Raw genomic sequence first — 27717 nt, 5'->3', positions numbered from 1 at the left:
TTAAAATTTTTAATCTATTGTGCATTCCTTGAATTTGAAATGCTCTGGGTGTAAAACGAATAAGCAATACTTTGCCTAGGGCAGGAAGATATTTGCTTCATTTCAGGCACTAGTCCAATTTCCTACAAAAAGTGACTTACAAGATTAAACACAGGCAAAAAATGTCTCATTGATTCACCAATTATTGGAAAGCAGAAAGCACAAAAGACTGATATTTTTATCATGTATATGATGAGTCTTATAAAGGACGAAGAAATATCACATTTACAGGGAGCAGAAAACGTTTTCTCAGTGGTAATAGTCCTATAGTCTTGACAAATCTTTCAGTCCCATAGGCATTTTATTTTCAAGGATTTCTACTAAACAACACCAAACTTTAAAAGAAAATTGCATTAAGAACAGATAGGAATTTATACTGCCAAGGATCCACCCTCAGACAGTGCAGGTTGACAAAGGGTCTCATGAGTTGCTGTGGCACAGATGGTGGTGAAGGGTGCCTGTACAGCACGAGCTGCCCCACCAGGACACGGTCCTGCAGAAAGCACTGCAATTGCTATGTCAGCCCATGGTGACATGAAGAGCATGAAGTCTCAGTTCCAATAAAGACTAAAAAGTGAAAGCTTACCTATTTTAAAGTGTGTGAGGAAGGTAGGCGTGGCTTAACATCTTGCTTGCGCTCTCTATGCAGGAAACTACAAAGAGTTGACACCAAGCAACGCATTCAATTTTTGGATGACTCCATCTGTGGGGCATTTAGCATTAGCTTTTCTTCAAGGGTCCTTTGCATTCAGTGGCTGGAACTTCTTGAACTATGTAACAGAAGAGCTGGTTGATCCCCGCAGGCAAGTATCCATTTCCATGACACTTCTTGAAGAGGCTGAGACAGTGGAGCTGTCTGATAGTACTACTCATTTCATTAGATGCTGCAATGTCATTCCATGTCTGTGGGACTGGTCTTTCTAAAGGAGAAAGATTTTTCTTTAGAACAGACAGCAGGCAAGTTACAGAAACACTGAAATTAAAAAAATATTGCACAAGGTATTAACTGAATCAAAGCAGCCTACAGACAAGGCAGTATCTTTATGTTACTATTCAATCATAGTCAATTTTCCATAGCAGAAGATTGACCATAAATGAGATACCACACAAGTATCTACAGGGAGAATCTTCGTTGTCATAAAAAGATGAATTATCCTGGAAGTTGCTTTGCTTTTTCACCCAAAGGTCTCCCACAAACACCTGAAGGAGAAGATTAGTTTTGCAGTGAAAGTGGCACTCTCTGCCCCAGCACAGCTGTGGGCACCAGCCTGCCAAGGCAACTTACATTGGGTCACTGCAGATCCAGGGTACACAAAGGGGCTTGGAAATGATTTATTACAAGCAGCCTGAGAAGGCTGGAGGGAAAGGGAATTTTAGTTCAGCAAAGTTCAAATGTTTCAACATTTCTGAGTTAATAAAGTGGAATGACAAATGTCAAGAGCAGCTCTTGGAGCATGAGTTATTTCTGGGCACCCAATGCACACAGCAATTAAGCAAGAAGAAATTTAAGCTATTACAGCTTGGATGGGAATGACTTAAAGCTAAAGCCTTATGAGCATCTCTGCACACCAGTGAGTGGCAAAGTGCATGTCCAGAAATCTCGTCAGGAATAAAGAAAGTGTGGTAATGTGTTTCCTTAATAAACAACAATATTTTAATGGATGACCACAATTTCAACGATAATAATAAAAAATTTATTATTTAAATAAGGTAAATATGGCCTTAGTTGAGAAATAAAGAGAGAATGGAGTGAATGGTGCTTTTTTATTTTTACATATTGTTGCAGCCTTAGAGGAGAAATTAAAGTATAAAAAGAATTGGATAACCAAAACCACTTCCTACTTTTCCTAAATCTGTTCAAATTCACAAGGTTAAACGTGCTTTCTAAAATCTTTTTTCCAAATCTGACACACAGAGAAAAATGCATTATGTTAGATACAGAACAGTTCAGATATCCACCTCTAAGAAGGTCTCTGGATTCAAGTACATCTGTACTACTGTAAGTTGCCACGGTATTGTATGACCAGACCAGGTTTATGGTACACAATGGCCCAAGGCAGCAGCTGAACAACAGGATCCCCTTTCTTTTCAGAGCAGGCGAAGGTAAAGCAAAGCAAGACATTTTATCCCACCACGGTGCCTCTACATAGGGCTTTTGGGAAACGGATGTTTCATTTTTCAGTAACAGTCTGTCCCAATCCCAATAAAGTGCCCAAACGGAGCTCGTGGTACCTTTGTACCAGGAAACTCCCTGCAGACACAGCATTTCATAGCACTTTTAGCCTTCTCCAATGTGCAGTGAGTCAGAGAGCTGATGGAAGCACTGCTTCTCTCCAAAGGAACAGCCAATGAACCCACCCAGCTGGGTGACCATCCCCGGGCCGTACACAGCTGTTGTGACCTCACTGTGCATGATTTTAATTTCTTGTCTACCCTCCTAATTCTTTTATTAGGAACCTACCTCGTGCCATATTCATATCCATCCCATTGGTGACATTTGTGTATACGTTCACCAACATTGCATATTTCACTGCCATGTCACCCCAAGAGCTCTTGTCCTCCAACGCTGTGGCGGTAGTAAGTAAACCATTCCCTGCATGTCTAAAATACACTTTGATTTCAGTACTGTGCTTTGCAGTGTATTTCAGTTTCTCTGCCTTCTGTTGCTTTAGACATTTGGTGAAAAGTTACTGGGCTATTTTTCCTGGGTTATGCCAGTCTCAGTGGCTCTATCTACATTTGGAGGAATAAATGGATACCTTTTTACCTCATCAAGGTTAGATGGAGTACAATTTTATGAACATTATCTAATTTGGGGAGGGGCTGTTTTAATTGCATTTGCTAAAGAAATGCTAGCTAGACATTTTGGATGTTGTAGAGCATGAGGTTGTTGTTGGGTGTGTTGGATACAATCAGTTATGAATTATTCTGTTTCAAATTAGCAAAAGTAATATTAAATCATGAAATTTCTTGCAAATTAATCCTCATGAGTTATTGAAAGTGTTTGCAGATGTGGAATAACTCGCAGTAAGATCCAAACACAGCTTTAGCATGAAACCAAAGTAATTTTTTATCAATAAAGTTCCAGTAGCTCCCAGCTAAACTGTGCTTTGCTCAAAGAGGAGTTTTGGGGCCTGGTGCTGTACTCAGTCACAGGCATTTTCATGCCCATGCTGGAAAATCACCTTTCAAGCAAGATACGTTGCATGGAAACTGCTGATAGTTGGGCCAGAATCTGTAAAGTCTGTAAGATTGCAATCAATAAAGCCTGTTTATAATAATTGACCTGTCTGAATTTAATTTGAAAGCTATAAAGTTTTTTTGAGGAAACTGCTCAAGTACCTTGGGAAAGTTATTTATCACAGCACTTTCATGGGTATGATATGCAACAAATGGAAGAGCATATGTAACAGGGTATACACTTAAAAGTGAAATGCTAAGGCATGTTAAACCTTATCCAAAACCTTTTGAAACTGTAAATACCCACACAACCTGCAGAGTATTCATCCCTCACTGGGTAAAGAGACAACGCTGGCCAGCAGAGAGTCCTCAGAGGTATTTCGGCATCTCAGAGCAGGTTTTTCCCAGGTGACTTTAGCTGTTGAAGGCCTTGTATACTGAAGAGTTTAGTTTAAATACCTTTCCCCAGGGTTCACAGTCTCTAGTTGTCTCTGCAGTGGCAGCCACAGCTCCCTTCCATGAGAAGACCAAAGCAGGTGGTTGAGATAAGAGGTGTTATATGACTAGGGACTGGAGAGGCTGTTGCATACCCAGTGGATTCATCATTACTCTTCTTATTTCCAGGTTATGTTTCTCTGGTGCTCGAGAAGGCCATTTGCCAAGTTTGCTTGCCATGATCCACGTCAAGCACTGCACACCCATTCCTGCCCTTCTTGTCTGCGTAAGTGCTACTATCCCTCCTCTGTCACCATGTAACCTGCTTTTAGAAACACTAAATCACAGAGAAAAGAGCTGGGAAAACACTTGAGTGGTGGTTTTACCCCAGAAGAGGAGCAGTGGGTCAACCTTAATTGCAGCTGGTAGGTGCCAGCTGAGCAGCTCCTACTGCCCCAGAGAGACGCAGCCTTCAGCCTCAGAAATAATTCCTCCTTCTCCCAATCCCCTGACACCTGAAGGGTTTCCCTCATAACCTGCGTTGCAGTGTAAGCTCATTAACTCTTGTCCTGCAGCAAGAGGTAGGGACTGGCTTTTGAAACAGAGATACTTCATTTAAGAAAAGACGAGCTCCTTAGACCAATTTTGCCTGCTTCCCACAAGCATTTGGAAATCTCCATGGTCACTGCTAATCCCACTCAGGCAAGGCTGCTTTAGGTCCTGCCACCAAAGCCAGAGTTATGGTGGGTCCCAGGGAAAGGACAAAATGCTCCTATAATTACTTTCAACAACCAAGACATCTTGTGAGGGATGATCAGGCAGTTCTCTGAGGGCCACAGGTATTTCTTTCACAGGCCAAAAAATTAAGTAGGGACAATGATTACAGTGGCCCTGAGTAATGTGTCTGCTGAATGGTACATCAGGCAGACAACAGGTCACCTGCAAAGATCAGACACCAACGGGCCAGCTGTTAGGAGTGTCAGGGGCTGGTCCAGTTGCTGATGTGCTCCCATGGGAAAAAGATTCCCCTCACTTTTTAGACAGTGTAAATTTCCACAGTAGTAATGACTTAGGGAAGTTATTATTTGAAACAAAGAGCTTCATATGCTTTTATCAACAGTGAAACTAGAATGTGTGATGGGTTTTACAGCAGCATAGAAGATGATTAAGAAGAAAATGATTCGCACTGCTGCTGTACAAGGCTGCAGGGCCCAAGCAAAGGAATTCCCCAAAGGGCATTTGCTTGAAATCTTGGCTGTATCAATGGCTGCCAACTGCAGATTTGCCATTGATATCAAAACCACGAGGGGTTGACCCCAGATGCATTAGAAAGATGCATGTTTACATGTCTCCCAGCTCTAACAGCAACCCTGGCACAATATACCCATACAAACTTCACTGAATAAGCCTCCTCCTCATTCCCCTTTTATGACAAAATATGCATCTTGCTTAGGTTTTACAGCATTCCTGGGGCTTAGTGCCCCATCACAAACATCTTGCCTACTGCCCACTGAAGGTTTGGGGTAAACTGTCCTGGGCACCCATCATGGAATCCTGTGTTCCGCTGGGGCCCATGAGGCAGAACTCCTTGGTCCTTAAAAACACATCAGCTGAAACAACACACTGAGTCTCAGAGGGGCTGTTTCTCTGTGGAACAGCACCAACAAGAGCAAGCTGCCTGTCGAGCTGACTGATCCATGCCACACCATCCCCCTTGAATCACAGTGCAAGTCACAGAACAAGCATGGCATATCAATTCATCATTTGAAGGTGTTTTAATCCAGCTCAGTGCACATCAAATGCAGCTCGGAAATATTTATCTCTTAAGAAAGATAATAATAGTATAGTGTAGGCAGCTACAACAGCAAACAGGGCTACACTTTAGGCAAACCTAATTGATACATCAGATTCCTTTTCTCTTCCATTGAATCACACCTAGATCTCTGCATGGAGAGGTTTGTTTGTTCATGGAGAACAGCTAATTCAACACTACCAGTGAGACCTTTATTTTTACTGATTTACTATTTTACTTCCAAAAATCAAGGGGCCAAGCTAAATGTAAAATAAACAGACTTGGGTTTTTTTGCAAGACGGTGGGGAGTAGCTGGCCCTCCTGCCAGCCATGTGGCTATGACCAGGCCATCGGGAGGGCAGCACCCCCTCTTCAGCCATGAGCCACTGGGGATGACACCTGCACTGTGAGCAGATCTGACACATCAGTGTCACCTACACATGGAATCTTGCCACTCTGAGCGACATCACTGCAAAGCCCACCAGTGGCAGTAGAGAGGTGTACACACATATGACACAGTGCACACTTCAGGGGAGAGCAGCAACCATGTTATATATCAGCGATATGAGATCGTGTCCAATTTTAAACCCATTTTGTGGTGAAACTGTTCAAGGTGTTGAAATCCCCCTGCCAAGCCTGCAAGGCTTTGAATAGGGGAACAGAGGAACCAATGGGGCATTCGGTTGTGGTGGTGCTTAATTCCCAGTGCTGGAGGTGCAGAAACCTTCCCTCCTGGAAGGAATTTACTATCGAAATGGCTGATTAAGAAAAAAGGGACAAAAAGCAAAAAGGGAGCCCAGATAAACACAGACCAAAATCTTGAGCACTCTCTGGAGGAATTTGGATATTTAGTTTCCCTCCGGCTCTGGGCCCCAACAGAGTGTTCACTGGACTGCTATTTGGTGCAGGTGAGTGCTGAGCCCCTGTGGTACCAAAGAGCAGGGTGGGGGGCTTGAGGAGCAGCACCCTGCCCCCCAAGTCAGCTCTCCTGGCTCTACAGTATTGATGGCTTTTTGCTGGTTGTAAAATCACAAGATAGACACACTTAGGTGATAAAAAGGGTTACCTTTATAAGGATCCTTAGGTGCACAACTGGCTAGGTGGAAAGTGCTGAAGATGCACACATAATATAAAATGCATACAATTTTTATATGTTTAGCAAGTTAGCATAATTGACAAGAATCCCCAATTAGAGACATAAACAATGAGGTAATTCCCCCTCAGTTCAACCCTTTCTGAATCTCCCACCTCCCCCCCCCCGCCCCCCTCCCCACTTAGATAGGAACTAAACTTTTTAATTAAAATGTGTCTTGGAGAGCTAGTTTCAACCTTGGCTTCCAGATAATCTAACCTTGGACCCCACCTTGGAGCCACTGGGAATTTATTTTGTCTTTCTGTCTAATAGAGTAGGTAAAAAGCTAGCTACAAATACTGTAATAGGCTGCAGCGCTACAAATGTATGTGTAAAGAATATAGAGAATATATAAAAGCAAAAAAGGTGAAAATCAATTCGGTATCAGTATTAGGCAGATGTAGAGTTCAAAAAAGCAAGCAAAAGCTTGGGAATTTCCACCATCCATCTGCCAGTTTCCAAACATTAGTAATGCTCAAAAGATTGATGATGCTGATCAGCTGTGGCATGAGCCAGCAGCAGAAAGGACAAACCTCTATTTCTTTATAATATACAGAGCACCTGCAACAACATAGTGCCTGAAACACAACATGTTATGTCTAAGAAATCCTTTCACCTGGAGTCCTCACCATAACATTCAATAGCTTTTAAAACACTTAACAGAAATAGGTGGAGTGGGAACTTTGCCAGCCTTCCCAGCCCTGCCTGCCTAGCCATGGGCAGCAGAGATACCTATGCCAGCACCCCAGGGTATTTATAAACAGACCCTCTAGTCTCTGACTTCAGCATGCCCCAAATCACCCAAAATACCCATTTAGCCCCAGCCCTGGTGGCACAGCTTGGGGATAAGGCACAGAGCCACAGGAGGCAGCACATGCCCAGCAGGTGCCATAAACAAAAGGGTTTTTAATGCTTTAATGGGAATTTTGCTTGGTTTTGTTGTTTTTAAGCTATCTTTTCTAGTAATGGCTCAAGAAGGCTATGCTCCTCTCTTTGCAGTGTTTGGCCACACTTATCATCATGCTTGTTGGAGACACATACACGCTAATCAACTACGTGTCATTTATTAACTACCTCTGCTATGGAGTGACAATTATAGGCCTGATTGTTTTACGCTGGAAGAAACCCAAAATCTTCAGACCTATCAAGGTGACACTGTTAAAGCTAAATTTCTTGGTTGCAATAGTGATGCAAAGGGTGGGATGGGAACACCTCCCAAACCATGTCCCAAAGTGCCATTAGTGCAAAAGAGGGATACACAGGCAGATCTCTTGTGAACTTGTTGGGATGGGCAGAGAGGACAACAGCAGTAGAGGGAAGGGGGACACAACTTATGGGGGGCCTGAAGCCTGCACTGCCTGCAGCCCACCACAACCAGTCAGCCACTGCTCTTGCTCTGCACAGCCGTGCTCTGCTCTGCTTTCTCCTGGTAGGTGAACCTCCTCATCCCCATCACTTATCTGGCGTTTTGGGCATTTCTGCTGATCTTCAGCTTATACTCTGAGCCGATCGTCTGTGGGGTTGGACTAATTATCATTTTAACCGGAGTGCCAGTGTTTTTCCTTGGAGTCTACTGGAGAAATAAACCAAAGTGTGTAAATAGGCTGATAGGTAAGCCAGCACTATGTGCCTTGCTGCCCTCCCTGCTTAAACTCTGACACACTGGCACCAAAACAGCCAGGAAACTGCCTGTATGAGACCAGCCACCACTCTCAGCCACTGGCAGCGCCTGGGCATGAAGTTGCCAGGCAGTGCTTTCCTCTGGGCAAATGTTTTGCTCACTGCTGGGTACGTTTGCCTCCTCTCATGCCTCTGTGCCCATCCACTCAGCTTGCTCACAGCAGCCTGTCCTGTGGCAAATACACCAGGGTGTCACTTGATGCACATGGAGACCAAATGAGCAATCACACAGGGACCGAGGAGTTTCTCACCCTTGCCCTGCCTTCTCCCTCTGTTCCACCAGCACGTCATGTCACACAAGCCCTGTGTGACATGATGAACTATCTCATACTCAAAAGTTTCTTACAAAGCCTTACATTATCCCTCATATAAAATTAAAACTGCAAATAAGTCTTTTATGTTTTGGTTGTGTTTGATTTTTAATCACTTTGCTCCAAGGTGAGGACTTTCAAACAAGCACACTGCAGCCCTCTGCTCTGACTGGAGGGTTTTCATCAGCTGCAGTGGGCTCTGCTGCCAGCAGCTCCCCAAGGCCAGTGGTCACTGCAGCTGGGCTGACACAGTGCCAGGAGGGCTGGCAGTCATCCCATCCCATCCCATCCCATCCCATCCCATCCCATCCCATCCCATCCCATCCCATCCCATCCCATCCCATCCCAATCCTGACAGCCTGCCATGGGCAGCACTGGCAGCTCTGTGAGGGGCTGCGGAAAGGTATTCCTAAAGCTGTTCAATCTTAATCTGCCCCTGCTTCACAAACACTCTTTGATCACTGAGCTGGAGCTGAGAAGGGTTGGAAGGGGCAGTCAGTGGGGCAGCAGGGCTGTGCAGCCTCCTTCCCATGTGGCACTGCTCCAGCATCACATATTTGTTTAGAAGAGCTCAAGCATCCCCATTAACCACCCATTAACCACTGGCCATTTGCTCCTTGCAGAGTCCATGACGTGCTGGGGGCAGAAGCTGTGTTTTGTGGTGTACCCTCAGTGTGGAAGTGCCGAGGAGGAGGCCTCCTCGGCCCACTCTTGGCAGCCGGTGAGCGGGACAGCAGTGAGGAAATAACAGCGTGGCCTTTGAGGCTGAAGTGGCTTCTTGTTTACATGCTGATTTTTGAAAAAAGTTTTTCTGGAAAAAAAAATGGTTTTAGAGCTCCAATAGTGAGGCCCATAAAATGAGCTACACCCTTTATGGCCTCTGTAGCTTTTAGTTATTCCCTAAGGAAAAAAAAAAAAAAAAAAAAAGAAGAAAAAAAAGAAAAGAAATAAAGTGTAAAATAAGGTGCTGGTTGGGGTTTTTTTCTGTCAGCATTCTTGCTCAGCAGGGGAAAGCAGCACAGACACAGCTCTGGAATATTGATTTTAGTCACCACGAGGGTCCACCAGAGACATACAAATTTAGGCATTTCAAAACTAGGGCAGTTCCCAACACAAAATCGAAGTACAGAAATCAAGAGAAAGCAAGGAGACTTCTTGCTGCCCCTGGGTGTGGTGAATGCCCACATAACATGAGGCATCAAAGTTACAATCCAAGGGATCACCCCTTCACAGAGCTGGAGGAGCACAGCATCTCCATCCCAGCTCCAAAGACCAGCGCAGCTGGGGCAGGGTGACTGCACTGAGCACGGACCGCAGAGTAAAAGCTACAGCACCAACAATCATCTGGACAGTTCCAGCATCATTTTGTGACACAGAAAAAAGATACAGAAGTAGTGATCTAAAATCTCAAGTATCTCAGTTTTGAAGCATTGTTGTAAAGGTGGAGGGGGGCTCCTGCATCCCAGATGGGACAGGGCTCACTGCAGCACCCAGGAACTCCTGCGTGAAGCTCAGCAGGATCCAGGTGCCAGCTGGGGAGGATGGAGACATGGAGAGGTCTGCAGTGGGATCAGCAGTGGGAACTCAAAGGAAACATGGGAAAGGAGCCTGATGTTCCTCCTGTCTTTTGAGGTGTCAGGTGGTGCCACGTTGCTTCAGAGACCAATTCCCCATTTCAGCTGTGCTCAACCAAGTAACGAGCCTAAATTACTCGCACATCAGATGCTCCTTAGAAAGTGTTTTGCATATTTTATTTGTGCCATGCACTAGGAAAAAAATCTCATTTGTGCACTTAATTAATATATGGAGATTTGCTGCTGTAGCAATATGGCCACTTTTACAACAGGGAATCTTCTGAAAATGCAAAATGTGAGAACAGCTCTTAGCTACTACTCTTTCACAGTTTTTGAAAACAAAAACTATCACATTCAGTAGCCTTGGTAACAGCCATCTGAGTGTAATTTAAAAGTATCTTTCTATAGTCCTGGCACAAAAATTACAGATTCATTATCTCTTAGTTAATTATTCAGAAATACTTTTGTTTTTAAATAATAATAATAATAATAGTAATATCTATATATTAAAATTCTATTCATCTCTCTCCAAAATTTCAGATGGTAGACACTAAAAAGGAACACAGCTTACATTCTTCTCTTTGTATAAAGCTGTTAACTATAAGAGATCAAAATATATATTTAGCTAGAAAAAAAAGTGTGGTTTTATGTGTATATATGCACACATGTAAAGAAAGATACCACATTTGAAATAATAGTATGAATATACAGTTTGCTAATGGAAATCATAAATATTCAGCTTGCTTTAACAAAAAAAAAATTCAGAGCAGACCTCTCTGTGGCTAAGCAGCACCTGAACTTTAAGTAATGTCAGAGGCTCTCATGGCTAAGTCTCCTTTTCCATAGCTCAAAATCCACTTTCTGTGGTATAATTCCAACAGATTAACTCCTTCAATACCTTTATTAGCTAGTGGGAAAACTAAATGTATTACAGCATCAGCAATACTGATTGCTTTCAGAACTGCTAAGTTTTGGCGTGGGTTTATTTTTGTTTAAAAAATTAAGGTAAGGAAATGAGCTAGCATGGAAAATTTGCAGCTCTTGAGACAAGTCTGTATGGTAATGAGAAAGGTAGTAATAATAGTAATAGTAGTAATGCTGCAACAGCTACGAAGGCTTTTCCTGGCTGTTGTATAAGGAAATCAGAAGCAAAATTAAAGAACAAATTCCTCTTAATTGTCAATTGAGTTTAGCTCAAATTTTCCCTGATTATACTCACACGCTTTAAAAGTAATAACATTTGGCCTTAAATCAGAAGGCTCAATTTAGAACAGCATTATTTACTAGACTTCATCTTTGAATTAGATACCAATCCCCAAAAAGTGTTCCACAATGTTTCATTTTTAGGAATAGCTTCATCTCTGCTCACAGTGTCACATACAATAAAGGCTTTGCAAATGTTAGTGCCTAACGTGTAGAATTTCTACCCATAGAAATCAATGTACAAAATTAGAAAGATAAATTCATATGCTAAATGAAATTTAGCAGCACACAATCCATATAAGAGAGATTTTTCCTAAAGACAAAGCAACTAGCCTCAAAGGAGACATAATTACTAATATTTTAAAGCCCACTGAACAAAAGGAAAACCTTGAAACAGCTGACAATATCAGCATGCTGAGAATATTGTGATACTTGATACAGAGAAGCAAGTTGTTTCCAACAGAAAGGAGTTTAAATAAAACTTGAATAGCAGCACAATACCATATAAGCCTATAAATTATGTGCTATTATATTTATGTAGCATAAAATATTAGAGGCTGTAATGCAGAAAAATACTCCGGGGAGTATCACCTGTAAGTCAGCCTACAGCAAAGTCAATAAAAAAGGATTGGATTATTCTTATCTTATTTTCACAGTATTGAAAAAGCAGCAACAGATATGTCATCACTGCTAAATGCTTTGCAAGACAGAAGTGGAGAAGATAAAATTCCAGGAGTCGAGTGGGCACTGTTGGGAAGCAGGAGAATGAGGCAGAGGTACTTCTGATGGCTTGGCTACCCTCAAGCATTTTCAAAAACTTGATAAAGGAATCAATTTTTTCCATTCACATTAGTACATAAACCAGAAAAGTTTGATCTCAGAAGGGTCAAGGGAAGAGACTCACAGAATCACAGAATATTTTGAGTTGGAAGGGACCCACAAGGAACATCGAATCCAGCTCTTAAGAAACTGACCCATATGGGGACTGAACCTTGGGTTCAGCACCATGCTGTTTCAGTTCAAAGCTTTCCTCCAACTCAAGAAGGACAGATGAGTCCCTGTGTATTTAATAATACATTTGACTTGGAAGCATCTTTACAAAACATGTATCCAAAAACATGCAGAAAAGATTTCATTAGCCATTCTCCATCACTTCTGAAAGCACAAGCCCTGATGCAGCCATCGACCTTGGGACAGGGGCTGGAGGCCCCAGGGGAGCAGCACATTTGTCTGGCGAGGTGCTGTGGTGGGTTGGGAGCCCAGGACAGAGCCTCTGGCACAGCCCACCTCCAAACAAGCTAATGCTGTGAGAGAAACGTGCTGGAGAGTTGAAGTTAAACAAAATCATTCATCTTCAAAGGAAAGACACCAACCAACCAACCAATCAGCCCCCAGCAGACATGCTGTCCCACACTTCATATTCAGAAGCCTTTGTCAAGGTACTTCTCACGTTTCGCTTATTGTTAATTTGTTAAACCTTGGGAAAAAAAATTTGGTTTCCAGCCCCTTTGTACCAAGAACCAAATCAGAAATTGTTAGCTGTTACTCAGCTGCTGAGGAGTTCTATGAGAGATATTGAAAGAAAAATAAAGGGTAAACTTTGCTTAGAATTTGTCTTTTCCTAAAGCTTTAGAGTTCAGACAGTTGCAAACCAAACTCTGGTTTTTAAACCTCCTCTCCTTGGTCCTTGACACCTCTCAAGAGTGCTCTATCTTCAAATAGAAACTTCTGCACTTGGACAAATGGAAAAGGAAAATCCAAGAAAAAGGATTAGAAAGTGAGTAAGATGCTGAGGCCAAAACCAAATTTGTCTTAGAGTCTTACAGCAAGACACAGCGATAGAAGGAAGATCCAGAAGGCATCATAAAGCAGGGAACACATAGAATGAAATAATAAAACACATAGGATAAAATGTAAATCACCACCACTCACCTCAGTCTTGGTAACCATTTAATCCCTGTAGCCAAGATCACAAGAGAGAGAATCTGAAAAGGGAAAAATGGCTCACTGAACTGTTTGCTAGGGTGACAAACTGACAAAGGACAGGACACGAGGTGTGCTGCCTGCAAGGTTCAGGTTCAGACACATATTTGTACTAGATTTTAAATCCTAGCACCTGCCTGGGAGATTAAAACTCAATTTCTGGCCAAGTCCAAAAATCTTAAATAAGCAAAAGCAGTTTTTCCTCTCAAAGAAAGGGTCTGATTAGAAAGTACCAAATTCCCTCCAGGCTTGCCCCTTGGTTTGTTGTAAGACATATCTATTGTACTGCACAGGCTGTCAAAAGACTTGCAAACACTCAGGTATCATTTATTACTCTATTTCCATTTCATGGGTTATTCTCATTTCAGCCTCACCTCAGGGTATGGTTTGAAACATTAGTGCTCCTGCCACTGCCACTGTAGCTGAATGAGCATTTCATGACAAAGCAAAGCGAAGCAAAGCAAACCAAAGCAAACATTTCCTGCTAGGCTAGAAGGTATTATCCCTCTGCATCCAGCTGTGTCCTTCCATCCTTCATGGCTACAGATAAATCTGGGATCACCATGAAATCTGTCCAGTTCTCTTCAATACAAATAAAGACTTCCAAGTCTGCAGAACACTGTCAACACAAAGTTACTCAGCCTTCACCTTCTTCTGAAAAAGAGCAAGACAGAGCCAGCAGTACCTCAAAGAGACAGGGAAGGAGAAGCATCACCATCAGCATCAGCAAAACAAGCACTGGCCTCAGGAATGGGAGAGGCAGTACTTCAGAAACTGTGTTTTTAACTACCCTAATAGTCATACACTTCAGGGCTTCTTTTTTTTCAGCTGGGATATACGCATACATACATTTTAAAGGCAGCTGTATGCAACAGTGAATTGCTAGTGCCAAGATTTCACATGTACTATTTAAAAAGTGATATCCTTTCCACTAGCTTCAGCCAGAAAAGATAGCAGATGATAAAAAACCCCCAAAGGTACAAAACCAAACCAAAACACACCCCCTCCCCTTCACATTCATGTCAACACAGGGAGTCATGGGTTGGCACGTAAGAGTCAGAGTCAAACAAAGACTGTGGGAGTACAATTTAGGAATCCTTGAGCTTTGGTGTTAAGAGTGATGGTCAGAAACCCACAGGCTCTGGGCACGTGAAATTTTATTAAAAATTAAGAGATCCAAAGCAAGGCAAGGTACGATGATGCCAGCATCTTTCTTGCTTAGTGTCTTGCTCAGTCCAGGAAGCAGTAGTAGATACTGGTAAACACAACACCATACCTGAACCATATGCCTGTACACACACTATGGTAAAATGTTGTAGCTAAATTAATATATACAACAAATTAAAAACAAACAAACAAAAAAGTCACAAAGCAGAGAACAGAAATAGAGAACAAGTACGTTTAAGGGATGTTGCAGAGTAATAGACAAGTTGGAAGGTACCAGAATTCCTAACAGAAATATTCCCTGCTTTAATAGCAGCAGAGAAAAATATTAAGGGAATCACTTTTCCCCTTTATGCTGCCTATGAGCTTGCATTCTTTTTAAACCAGTAAGTATTCTTCTCTATTCAGAGAGATTTCTGGAAGGGAGGTTTTTTGGAAGGAGGGTTTTTTTTGCTTGTTTGGACAGGGGAGCTGTGTATCTTAAAAAACCAAAGCCAAACAAACAAACAATTTGCTTCCGGTCTACAAAAATCTTTAGAGTGCAGAAAAGCATTATTAAAGTAACAAAATATTTAACAAATGTACTAGCTGATTAACTTAAGGTTGTATAGCCTTTAAAGTGTTGCATTTCCACTTTCTTCCTTTTTTCTAATTTTAAGAAGTTCTGAATACAAGGAGGCAGTTTATATGAATCAGAACCAAGGTACCTTCAAGGATGATTGATTCCCTGTTTAATGCTTACAAGAGATGGAGGAAGGGCAGACATTACACTAAAGCAGACTTTATGATTTATCCAGGTATTGACATTCCAGGGCACTGCACTGCACCTCTTTGTGCTCATAGTGCAAACACAGAGATTTCTTTTGTAAAACTAACAGTGAACTTACGGCTCTTCCCTTCCAGGGGGTGAGCTAGGAGAGAAAACTGCCCTGCAGAATACAGAAGTTAGTGCTTACAAAGAGCACCAGGCTTGTATTTCTCATTGATGCAGCACTGTATAGTCCAGTCATGAGGGTTGTGAACACTTCTGTATGCTTCAACATCAAATTTTCATTAACCTGGACTTTTTTTAAAGTTTCTCAAAGTAAAACTTTCCCAGTGAAATTTTCACTGAGTTACTAAATGCATAAGTACACAAAATATGTATGATACATGTAAGAAATTATGTGAAGTTACACATCTTAAAGTAGTGTTAGCTGTTCAGGGTTGTTCCCAAAATATAGCAGTATTCCAGAGTACGTATTTCAACTTTATGAGCCTTATAATGGTGATGGTTTAAGGCATGGCATGATTAGCATTGTTTTATTACAGAAATATTTTTCTGTAACAGAAATAAAAACTAAAACTAAAACCTGTAGCCTTTGATGCAAACAACTACTCTGGAGTGCAATGACTACAGTACATGGCCTTGCAAAGGTGGAATGTACCCAAAATGTTTACAAATGCTATGAAAGCAAGATCTCTTTCAAAACTACATTTTCTTTGATGAAATGAGTTCTGATCACAGAAGAACTTGGAAAAAATGACTGAGCAGTATTTATTTAACGCAACTACAACTCTTGTTATGCATTTTGCAACAAGCCCTTCCTGGTATTAATGCCCTTAAAGAATTTGAATCTTCTAACTCTGGAATGCACAGTATGAAACCAATTTGCAACAGAAAAGGAAAAAAAATCACTTCTATTTAATTCTTCCATATTACATTTTAGTAGGCCAAAGTTCCTTGTTCTTTTCAAGGCACTCCCCCAAAGGGAGTCCTAGTGAAAGATCCAGGACTAAATATAACCCATTTAAAGGAAAAAATCTTTGACACTTTGATGTAAACTTAACTGTTCACTGCAGAAGCCTGTTTGCCTTTACAGCCAGGAAAGTCCTGTGGGCAGCAGAGCTCAGGCCTGCAGATGTCAAAGACCCCAATTTCACAAGTTCAGTTAATAACTCTGGACAACTTGAATTCCTACAACAACAAACAGGTTTTGGAGCACTCGAATGTTTACAGAGCAGCAGCATCAACTTCCTTGTTAACTCCTTTATAAAGCATTTTTGTTTGTCACTGTGTCATGGGGGAATTGAAGCAGAGCTCTTGTTAGAGTAGCAAGAGTCTGGCCACCACCCCAGCCATCACAACAGGACCAAGCTATCACACAGCAGAGTTCTGTCATTCTGCAGGAACTCCTCTTCTGCAATGCCACCTTCTTAAAAGTAAATAACTTGCCTACTTTTACTTACACTCTAAAAAACCAAAAAGGCACCAGTTTACATTTAAGTGTGTACAATCCACACAGTGTCAGCTTTGAAAACGGCACTGATCTATTTCAGCTCTTCAAAGAACAAAAAGCAAATAAAAATAAAAAAAAGCAAAATAACATCCTCTAAAAATAAAAGATTAATAAAATTCCTGGTTTATACATCTGCACTTACGTAGCAGATTTACAAGCAAACTTGTGAGACAGATTTTATTTCAAAATAAAACTGAAGTCTGATCCTGACCAAGTGCTCAGTGCTTCCCAGTGCAGCCCCCAGGAGCTGTAAAGCCTCAGTGTCCTTCAGGCACCCTCAAAGTGGTATCAGCATAGAGTCCCTGGAAACACGAGGAGAGGAAAAAGAGGGTAGAGAAGGAGGAAATAATTCTGCAACAATCACAACATCACTATGAAGAAAATGCAACACATGACAATGTAAAAAAGAAATATTGCTGCAACTAGAATTCAATGCACTCCACTTAACACTGAACACTGCTATACTCTCATTACAAAGCTTTAGTAGCTAAGACACCTGGTTTCATTCTGAGTATACAATACAGAAACTTTGGATTTAGTGGATGCTTCAAGGTACACATGGCCATCAAAACATTTCTGAAGGGACCAAAAGAAGTGAGCAGTTTCTATAAAGGGGAAGCTACAGGGGATTTGAATTCCTCCTACATATTTGTAATTAAAATTATTAACTTTTATTTAAATTATTATGCCTAAAAAGACAACAATGTTACTTGCTGTCAGTTAGTACTCAGAATTACAATGACCGGTGTCTGCCCCAGGTTCCAACAGAGTTCTCTAGTTAAGGAAGACCAATGAAAGGCAAAGAAACACTGAATGCAGAGTGAGTAAAAAGTACAGAAGAACTACCAGAGGATGGAGATGCCTCCAAACTGCAGTGACACATTCCTGTTCTCCTAGCCCCTGACATCACATAGTGGCCTACTTCTGCCCCACTGGAGTTTCAGGAATAGCAATGGTGACATAAACTTGTCCTATTTAGTTTTGTACTGCACTCACTGTGGAATTAAAGCACACTCATTTGAAGAGAGAAAGTTGGGAGCACAAACATACCACCTATCATCAAAGTGCATTGAAGTAACAATGAAGTTATAAAATTTACATGGACAAACCAAAAATTTTTATTAGCAAACAAGTAAAGATTCATCATCACTGGTATTGTTTTCGGAGAGGGAAGTAGATGACTGTAACATTGGCACTTCCACAGAATGGCAACAAGCCGCATGAACATCCAAAGGCTCCTCCTGGTATGAGTTAGGGCAACAGTGGTTTTGTCCATCCACTTGGATATGAACATTCATAGGGCTGTCTGGATAACCAGACTCCCACTTTTTTAAGGGTAATCTACATGGATCTTCACTCAGTGGATGACTTCCACTTAAACTATTGTCCTCTGGGACGGTCCTCCTGGATACTGACCCACCATGGATCGTTTCTGTAACACTTTCAGATAAAGGATCTCTGAAAGCCTTTCCTGTATCTACTTTACTGGACTGCTTAAGCTCTCTGTCAGAGTCAGCATTTAAGGATTTATCAGTGTATCCAGCCTCAGGCTCTGCATGTGCTGCTGTGCAAGTATTTGGGTGTAAGATGTTGGAAGGCGATGGCTCTGTAATTTCAGTCTCTGGCTGCAAGCTGCTACATCCAGCTTCCTGTGGGCCCCTGGCTTGGCCATTTGCCTCTAAACTAGGTCCTTCCGGGGAAGGTGCAGGACTCCGAACAGTCCCATCAGCACTGCTGATGATTCCATCACCCAGTGTAGTCTGTGAGGTGCGGGCAGGAGTCAGGAGTGGGATCTGTCCTCTCACCCGAGGTCTGTGAAAGAGTCTGTTCCAGAGCCTGCCCAAGCGCCGCCGAGATGAGGTCCGTCTTGACGAGTGTCGTCTCATCTGCCTCCTCATGGCTGTTCGAAGGTTCTGCAGCACAGAAGCCTGTAACACAGAGGTTACTAGCATTTCACACATACTCAAAAGACTTCTAAACCCCGTTCTCCCCAGGAATATCTCCACTTTACCACAATACTCAGACTTGATCCCTGTGCTTCCTTGTTAAATGCGTATTTTCTAACAAAATATTTGAGAACACCAAAGACAGCTCTGCCTGTACCAGAAGACTCTCATAGGTTCATAGAATGGTTCGGCTTGCAAGGGACCTTAAAGATCATCTAATTCCAAATTCCCTGCTGTGAACACCTCCCACTAGATCAGGCTGGTCAATGCCCCATTCAACCTGGCCTTGAACACTGCCAGGGAAGGGCAGCCACAACTTCCATCCCTTACAGTGTTTCCTTTATGAGTTTAAGCTCTACTTGTCTACCCAGGAAGTTAATTTTCCACTGGAGTAGCAAACTACAAGTGCATTATCACACTAGGAACTATATCTCAGCTGAATACTTCTGACAGGGTACAAGAGCTTTTGAGTACTCAGCAATGAAATAGAATGACATAATGGCTTGCCAGTGTAATTTATCTGTAAATGAAAAACAATCATTTTGGAAAATCAAGAATTTTCCAAAAATACTGCTAGAGACTTTCTTATCATTTCAGGTGCATTTACAGTTTCAGCTTCAAAAGCCTTTCTTTTTCTATTTACTTTCTGACCTTTCTCTCTGACTTTATTAATTCTGTCTTGACATACAGCAAAAGTGCTTTTCTCACTGCTGTTCCCCAACAAATACATTTAATGCATTCAAAACTACCCAGAGCACCGGAGGAAATGTGGGTATACACATTTTTATATTACTTCAATATAATTAGCACAGCCACGGAAATACAGTTCCAGATGGATTTTATCTAATTTATAGTAGTTTGGCAGCTGAAATATTCATTAGCACTTGTGTCTGCATACTTGTGATGCATTGTATACAGGGAAGTCTTCAACTGGGGGAATAAGTCCTTGTGCAATCAGCTGTCCATAGGAAGGTGGAGCTTCCCGCCGCACAAACTCTGCTTCCAGTCGCGTCATCTGAGTCTCAAATGCTCTGGAAACAGAACCAGAGAGAAAACATGGAAGAGAAGGAACAGTTTATCCTGCCTCCCTGACATTAATGAGCACTGCCATTAATGAGCACTGCCAATGAGCTCGCACTAGGAGTAAAACCACAAACCTTCCACTAAGCTCCATGAAAACCTTACCAGGATGTTAAAACAAACAAAAGGACTAAGAGTACAGGGTATAAGTATGAATGAATCAAACCAGCAAACTCTCTAGCGCAGTCTCAGGCTGGACACTGTGGCAACCGAAGTTTTTTCAACCAGCCAGTAGCTGTTGTGCCAGTAACAGCAGTAACTTCTTCAGCACGGGCCCAAAGGTTTTTTTTTTTTGAAAAGACTTTTAAGACTCCATTAAGAATTGGAAACAATCACACAACAGGGGCAGCTTGCAGTTGCAGAGAGGTTTGGCAGTCCTGACAGAACAGAGACACTGAGATTCACACTTTAGCAACAGCAGTTCTTTTGCAGGTTCTTAATCATGCAGATTTGATCAGGAGAGAATGTAAAGCACACTGTTTAAAACAGTGTCAGCAGCATAGCACAGAGCTGGTGCACATGACAAGAGATGGGAACCAGAAAGTCCCTTATGACTGCCTCCTACAAAGCAGAACCCCATTTGCACATACATGTAACACACAGGCAAAGAAACACACACACTACACCTAAAATGAGGTTTATAGGACCAGGGTAAAGGAGCACAGGCTATACCGTGGACAGCTCCCACTCAGAAGAGGCCCCACCATAGCAGGACATGGCTTTTAGCAGAACTAAGAACTAGCGTATTTGGGGAGGGGGTGAAAGGTTATTCAATTCAGATTCAGTGAAGACTTCACTGTAGCAGTTCAGCATTCAGTTTTTGGCAGGGGCAAGGGGTTTGTAGCAAGGGGAGGAGAAGGAAAAGGAAACTGCTCAAGACAGATTAGGTTAGATACAGATTCTGCCATGCCGCACAATAAACATGTACTTCTCACACATCACAGATATTCCCCTCACTACTCCCAGAAATCTTCTCTAAGCCTAATGCAGTGACTACTATTTAGCTGCCATCAAGTCCTTGGATTCGATTTCACAGTATTTTGCAAATTCTCTGGTTAAGAATCAACTTTTTCTTCCTTTAAACAAAACAGAAAAAATCACCACAGCTATGAAAACATCAACAAAGCAAGACACTTAACCTGTATTCCCTGGTCCTCAGAGAATATAATTTAAATGCACAACCCAGTGCTATCACTAGCAGCAAGCCACACACGAGACTCCCAATCAGAGCAGCTGTGATGACCTTCCTGGGAACGATCACCAGGCAGTTATGTTCATCACTTCCATCCTGGCAGTCTTCTTGGCCATCACAGCGCCAAGTCTCAAAGATGCACAGATTTGTCCCACAATGGAAGTTTCCTGGCTGGCAAGTAAAGCAGTTTTTTTCATCTGAGCCATCTGGACAGTTCTTCTGGTTATTACAGCGGTCAAGTATTGAGTAACAAAGCCCACTGTTTCCTTCACATGGGTATTCGTTCTTCTGGCAAGCAGGACAATTCTCCTCATCCTTGCCATTTGGACAATGCCACCAGCCATCACAATGCTGCTTATCCGTGAAACACTCCTCATCACTTCCACAAGGGTGTTCCCAAGGAAGGCAATAGCCTTTCACCTGATACGTTGCATTGAATCCATGGCCAGTGCTCTTGGAGCGGGCATGATACGAGACAGTGAGTTGGCCCTTTGATGACTCCACGCTCACTGAATGCCTATTGTTGTGGTGCGAAAATGTCTGCATTAATTTATCACCTCTCTCTCCAATGCCATCATACACCTTTACATAGTCATTGTAGCCTAACTGCAAATCGAGCTGCAACAGAACATGCCGATTATCCTGTGTGTCCACATACCACGTGCAACGAAGGTCTGATCTGCTGTGATCAGCACGGAATAAGTCTGGGGAAGCAAAAGATCCGTAAAAATTACCCAGCCTTTTGCCACAGGAAAGGTCAGGACAATTATCTTCATCCGAACCATCACCACAGTCTTTAACTGAATTACATCTCAGCTCGTTCATCAAACATTTGGTGGAGTGGGCTGCGCTGCACTGAAACATTCCTGAGGGACAGATGCTGGATGGAGGGTCTGTTGGAGGGACAGTGCAATTTTTCTCATCGGAGTTATCACCACACTCATCCATGGAATTACACTTCCAAGTACTGGGAATACACTTCCCATTTGCACAATGGAATTCATCTGACTGGCACACAGACTGACCTATCTTTCCTGCGAAAGAGAACAAGGAGAAAAAAATCAGTATCAAAATTTTCAGAACTATCTGATATAACTTTTCCACATCTACTAGCCTGCATGTCATAAGTCAATCAGTCAGGTCAGTACACTTCAGGAATACTGTTAAAAACCCACATGCAAATAATATCAGTGTTACCACACCAATACTTTATAGTCATCAATGGCCCAAGACACCTGTCGAATAAAAAGTACTACTGTCTTCCAAGTTTTGCCAGAGCGAGTATAAAGTGAAGCCAACAAAACTGTAAGATTTTACCTCTAATATAAGAAAGGCGAAATCCCTGAGCCTGTCCTGAGCTTGATGCATCTGAGTGAAAAAATATCCACACATGGTCCCTTGCAGAGATGAAAGACGGAGGTATGGAAGATCCACACACTTTGTACTCCTCCCTCTTGGAAGACGGGCCAATCATCAACCAGTCTACTGCACACTTCTGAGAGTCTTCCAAATCAAAGTTCTTAAAACTGTTAAGAACAAAAGAAAGCACAAGTTACAAAGAGGACATGTATCTGGAACAAAGCCTAACAGAGAAAGAACAGACTCTAACAGCTGACTTTCTGCACCAAGCAGTGCTGACATAAAGATATCACATTCAAAGATAATGAAACATCTACCTTCTATATACTACTTTGAGTATACAGAAACAAAGCACATCCCCCAATTTGGAAAAGCACCCATCTCACAAGCACAAACATCACACCAAAATAGCTCCAACAGCGAAAGAATGATTCCTCTTTTACTCACTCCTTAAATAAAACTGCTTCCTAAAATACATATATGAGGAAAAGCAAAATTCCAGAATACATTTTACAGAAGGTAGATTAATTTCAGCAGTCAGTTCCAACCGTAAAAGCTATGAAACTAGGGATGTCAGGGGTGACTAGTGTCTTGGCAAAAGAACAATAGGAAGCAGTACAAAGTAGCCTAAAGGACGAAGTATGAGAGACAGAAATCCACTCTTCGAGCCATGGATGGGCAAGGAGAGAACAAGAGAATAAGGGTGGAAATGGAACCTAAAATCTAACACCATTATCTCTTAATTCAAAGATTAAAATATTCCCCTTCTGAGAGTGCAAATGCAGAGCAAATAAGACTATAACCTTTTACAGTCAAATTTCTAGCCCTTCTGCTGACACAAGCCCAGTGATGATTCAATAGTAGCTTATCTGGTACAAAGAGGTGCCCTGACTGTTTGCAGAACACTGAACACAACCAGATTATACTCCCTAACCAGTGGCTCAGAAACCATATGTGGTATTTGTCCTCTGATGAAACAGATAGCATTTGTATTCAGCAATCTGCAATGACAATAGCAGATTGCAGACGGCACAGAAAAGCATACTCATTAGGAAAAAAACACACTTAGAAATGAATTTTCATCTCTTTTATGTAACTCAGCTACACCAAATTGATGTAGTAGAAGTTTGTGCATACTCCATGCAGATATCTAGACAGAATTTTCAGAAAGGCAGAAAAGCTGCTGTGAGATACAGATCTCCTTCCATAAAGGCTTTTTCATAAACAAATTCTTTGAAAAAGATAAATGGAAAGATAATTTTCTGATATCAATGTGAATTTACAAAAGGCTGTCAATGCCTGCCAGATCTTGACCTTTGAAGCTGAAAGGGAAAGAACAGTAACTATGTAAACTTGCTAATTCATTTAAGCAGGAGACTCAGCCTACCCACAGCTGTAGGTTCTGCCAAACACATTGGCTTAATAACTCTCAAAAAAATAATTTATCAGCAAGAGCATGAGAAGTAAGAGAGCACTGAAAGTGGTAAGTTAAAATAGAAATTTAGAGATGACAAACAACATATGTGCAAGGACAATCCACCCAGAAATATCTCCTTCCTCTTCTAACTCTTCCTCTCCCACCAACCTCTGTGTGTCTTCCCAGTTGTGAAGAAATATTCCCACAGCACTTAATTCTTCACTATAAGCAATCTCACCAAGCTTCTGAAACTAGCATATTTTGCAAGGAAGTTTTAGGTAACTGTGCAGCCAAAATAAAAATATTTAAGTACTCAGTCATTCAAAGATAAACTAGAGTATTTCTGTTACAGGTATTACGCATAAAATGTTTTAATGACCAAGAAAGCGAACAGCCACTGCATCGTGAAGAGGAATTATCCAAAGCATCAGGGAAGCTATAGGTACTCACATAAAGTTTGTTTGTTACATGAGATGTGAGCATCACAGATGGCTACCACATCATTGTTCTCTTTAACTAATTTTGGCACCACACATCATGTAGAGTTTCTATCATCTACTTGGAGGATTGTTAATAGGATTTTTTTAATGAAACCTTTTGGACTAAGTGTGAGAAATACCTATCTTCCCAACAACAAAAGTTTTTAAGAAAATCTAAGTCACTAAATCAAGAAATGGAAACACAAAACTGGGAAGGATGGGGGGGTAGAAATTACTAGAAAAACTTCTGTTTGTGTGATACAAACAAGTTCATTTACTAAATCTTTTGATCGTTTACTTACGTAATTATTTTAGATGTACCAGGATCAACCTTAAAGAGGAAAACAAATTGTTCTCCTATCTCACCCAGTTCCCACCACTCCAACTGGGTCCCACAGCCACTCGTTTTCCCCCCTCTGGTGAAAAGAGCTACTTTTGTCTATCAAGTAAATGATTCAGCCATAGTGTGGTTACACAAGACAGACTGCACAAATCCAGGAGAGAATTTGCCTATGCAATAAGCTGCCTATAACCTACTTTAAAATGAATTTCTTTCTAGAAAGAAAAGAAAAATATTTAACACTTTTAAAGATTCACACAAAGGAAGAGTAAAGAAAAGTCAGCTGCATGCACATACCTTGTTTACAAACTCCTTTGCAGATGACAGCAACACATCTCAAGAGCCTGCATTCATGTATAATTAATATCTTTTACTTGAACCTTGAAGATCTGGTATTGTACATTGCTAATAAACAGCTTTTTTTGGTTGTGGAAGAGGAATAACCTTTAGTTTCAGCTTCCAATGCAGAAGACCAGGCATACAGAAGATAATTGATTTTCCTGAGTGTCAGTTGTGGATCCCAGATTCAGAGCAGAATCCCACACTTCCCCACTAACAAATCCAAACTTTGGCCACAGAGTACAAGGGTCATGAGGCAGAACAGACTTGCAAGGAAGCACCACATTCAACAGACTCCCTGAGAACACCGTGCCTCTTGGAGATACACAAGCTACTGAAAAAAATGCCTTGGTATTCAAAAAGGGCAATACAGAACATTCACAAGAGCAAACTCTTTTACAAAAACAAACATCTTAATCCCAAGTGCCTAGGAGTTTCAAACACAATTTCTCTGAAATATGTTCTAGTTCCAACATGAAATTTTATATGTAATAGATATACCACAGCAGTTTTAAAGTTTCTTCTGCTAAGGGCCAAAGCAAAGTCAAAGCAATTATGTTCCACCTTATGCAAATTAATCAACAGGTGTATTTTCAACAATTTTTCCTTTGATTAAGGCATTGCCAGTCTATTTCAGAACCCTTTTAAGTTATATTCCCTCTACTAGAAGCAAATTTTTCCTCATTTACGTTGATGGTGATTTTACACAAGACCAAAAGCATTATATACTTGAACAAGCCCTCACCATAAAAAACAGTACCTTGCAAAGAAATATGAAAACAATATGAATACATGTTTGCACTTTAAAGTATATAAAATTTGGCTTCACTTTATAAGGCATTTATGACAACAAGGTTTTGTGCAGAAGTTTCTGCCATACTACTCTGACAACAAGTAGCCAACTGATTTATTTTAGCCAAGAGTCCCGAATACTGCACTCAGCCTCTACTACTTCACTTCTTTCTTCATCTGTAATTAGATCTAGAGCTGCTCTGTTACAGTCCTCTGAAGAATAATTTAATCCTGCTACCCACAAAACATTTATTTATTCAGCTGAGCTTTCTCAAACTGGAATGCAAATTTTTCTATCAAAAGGATTAGTCCAGTGGTTGAATGTGTATTGGTATACAGTGGAAATACAGGGCAAAGACTTGTGCTTGTACTGCTTGTAGGACTATACAGACATTGTATGGTCTTTGGAGAAGTACTGAAGTCTGTAGTTACTGTTCTCGAGGGAAGTCTCAGACCCTTTGTATCAAAAAGCTACATCATTTTTTGTGACTTAAACAAAAAAACAGGAGCCATATGGAAACAGAGAGTACTCATGTATAACATCATCCATATCTCATGCAGCACCAGTCAGTACTGCAGTATTTTTAAATATCTTGGGCAGGGAAGCACAGGATTTGAGAGGAAAACCAGAAGACAGGTCTGCTCAGTCACTAATCTTCTCCAGCAAAGCCCTCCAACAGTTCTGAAGCACAGGAACGTGGACCCAAAGGTCCATCCTACCATGCAAGCTGTAGTGCACAGTGGCGCTAAACTCCAGCCCTGGCACTCCTCAACTACAGCCTTCCCCCCTGTACCCCACCTGCTCCACACATCTCCCTCCACCCAAGAGCTTCACTTCTAGGGCAATGCTCCCCTGCTTTGGTATCTTGGCACTTGGTGATAAAGGGAAGGAGAATGTGGCTTTCCTCCAGGTTTTTTTTCCTCTCCAGAACCAGAGCACACAGCCTAGTTCACGGGGCAGGGAAAGGAAAAGCAGTCAAACATTGGTATTTCAAGTACTAGAACTACAGTGTTAACAAAATACAACACCCACCACAGAACATCCTTTAAAATGGTCTGGCCCTTAGGCTGTTCTCACTGCTACCTGTGGATCTCCAAAACAATACAGGAGTATAGAAGGAGACTAATGTACAGTATCAAAATTATTGGACCAAATTTTGCAGGTTTTGTCTCTCCTGAAAGATGCTATTGTCTTGTTCTTGGAATGTCTCTTCCATATTTTTATAGAAAAGTACAACAATAGCCTATTAAACATTGAAAGTATTCAGAATCTGAGGATCAGAACAACTCAGTGTGAACTGAGAAATGCAGCACTAAATCTTGTTTTTACTGAATTCTGCAGAAATCAGTAAATGAATCTGATTATTTTTTCAGTGGCATGATACTGAAAAAGAGGTTACCTCCAACAGTGAGCAGAACTCCAGGAGTTTACAGAAAATTACACGGTTGGTCATATATATCAGTTCTCACCTATGTACTCACATGAAGTAACAGCCTACAATGGTATCTTCCTGTTAACTGACAAGTATTTTTATGTTGCTGGAAAGTACTTCATTAAACCAGATTATCATAAACACACATTAACAGTCTATATGTATGAGAAAAATGTGCTTCCTGCAAAACTAATGCTTAGCAGAGCTTAGGTTTTTTCCATCTGCACTGAAAGGAACAGCAGCAGCTAGAAAAAAAAGTACTTCTATAAATAATGTAGGGGATTCTCTACAACCCTTTCAGTAATTTAGGCACGAGGGACTACAGATTAAAGAAAAAGAAAGCTTTCTTAGTAACTGGAAAAGGACACACATGAGATGCAAAATCTGAATGAAAGCAATTAGTAAATAAATAAAAAAGTAAATGTCCAATTTGGCCCTCTAAACTCATTTTAAAAATTGGAAATAAATATTATGGATAGGTCAGTAGAGCACAGTCCCAAAATAAAATCAACCAGCCAATTAAGTAAGAAAAGTTACTTCTATTTGCCAGCTTCACAGGAAGTGTAGA

General features: G+C 41.3%; 2 protein-coding genes across 3 annotated transcripts in view; one reads left to right on the top strand and one right to left on the bottom strand.

Annotated features, from left to right (window-relative positions):
* The window catches only part of SLC7A10 (solute carrier family 7 member 10), a gene marked incomplete at its 3' end in the record, with an annotated part of 47046 nt that extends 37729 nt beyond the window's left edge, over nt 1–9317 (top strand). Inside the window, exons 5-11 of the mRNA XM_082289820.1 lie at nt 689–842; nt 2493–2616; nt 2712–2815; nt 3844–3940; nt 7578–7727; nt 8012–8189; nt 9193–9317. Of these exons, the coding sequence (XP_082145946.1) occupies nt 689–842; nt 2493–2616; nt 2712–2815; nt 3844–3940; nt 7578–7727; nt 8012–8189; nt 9193–9317 (932 nt within the window). The remainder of the gene's footprint in view (nt 1–688; nt 843–2492; nt 2617–2711; nt 2816–3843; nt 3941–7577; nt 7728–8011; nt 8190–9192) is intronic.
* Nucleotides 9318–14569: 5252 nt separating this feature from the next.
* Nucleotides 14570–27717, bottom strand: part of LRP3 (LDL receptor related protein 3) — a 34845-nt gene continuing 21697 nt past the window's right edge. The window contains exons 4-7 of one of the 2 annotated variants that reach the window (XM_082290044.1): nt 22308–22516; nt 20938–22024; nt 19617–19749; nt 14570–18700 (exon numbers count right to left, since the gene is read on the bottom strand). In XM_082290044.1, the coding sequence (XP_082146170.1) occupies nt 17894–18700; nt 19617–19749; nt 20938–22024; nt 22308–22516 (2236 nt within the window). In that variant the 3' untranslated portion in view covers nt 14570–17893. Of the gene's footprint in view, nt 18701–19616; nt 19750–20937; nt 22025–22307; nt 22517–27717 lie in introns of those variants that run through there. The other variant, XM_082290045.1, reaches the window with a different exon arrangement.

Source organism: Coloeus monedula (genome assembly GCF_965178545.1).
Source record: "Coloeus monedula genome assembly, chromosome: 13".
NCBI classification, from domain to species: Eukaryota; Metazoa; Chordata; class Aves; order Passeriformes; family Corvidae; genus Coloeus; species Coloeus monedula.
This window is presented reverse-complemented; position numbering and strand designations above follow the sequence as displayed.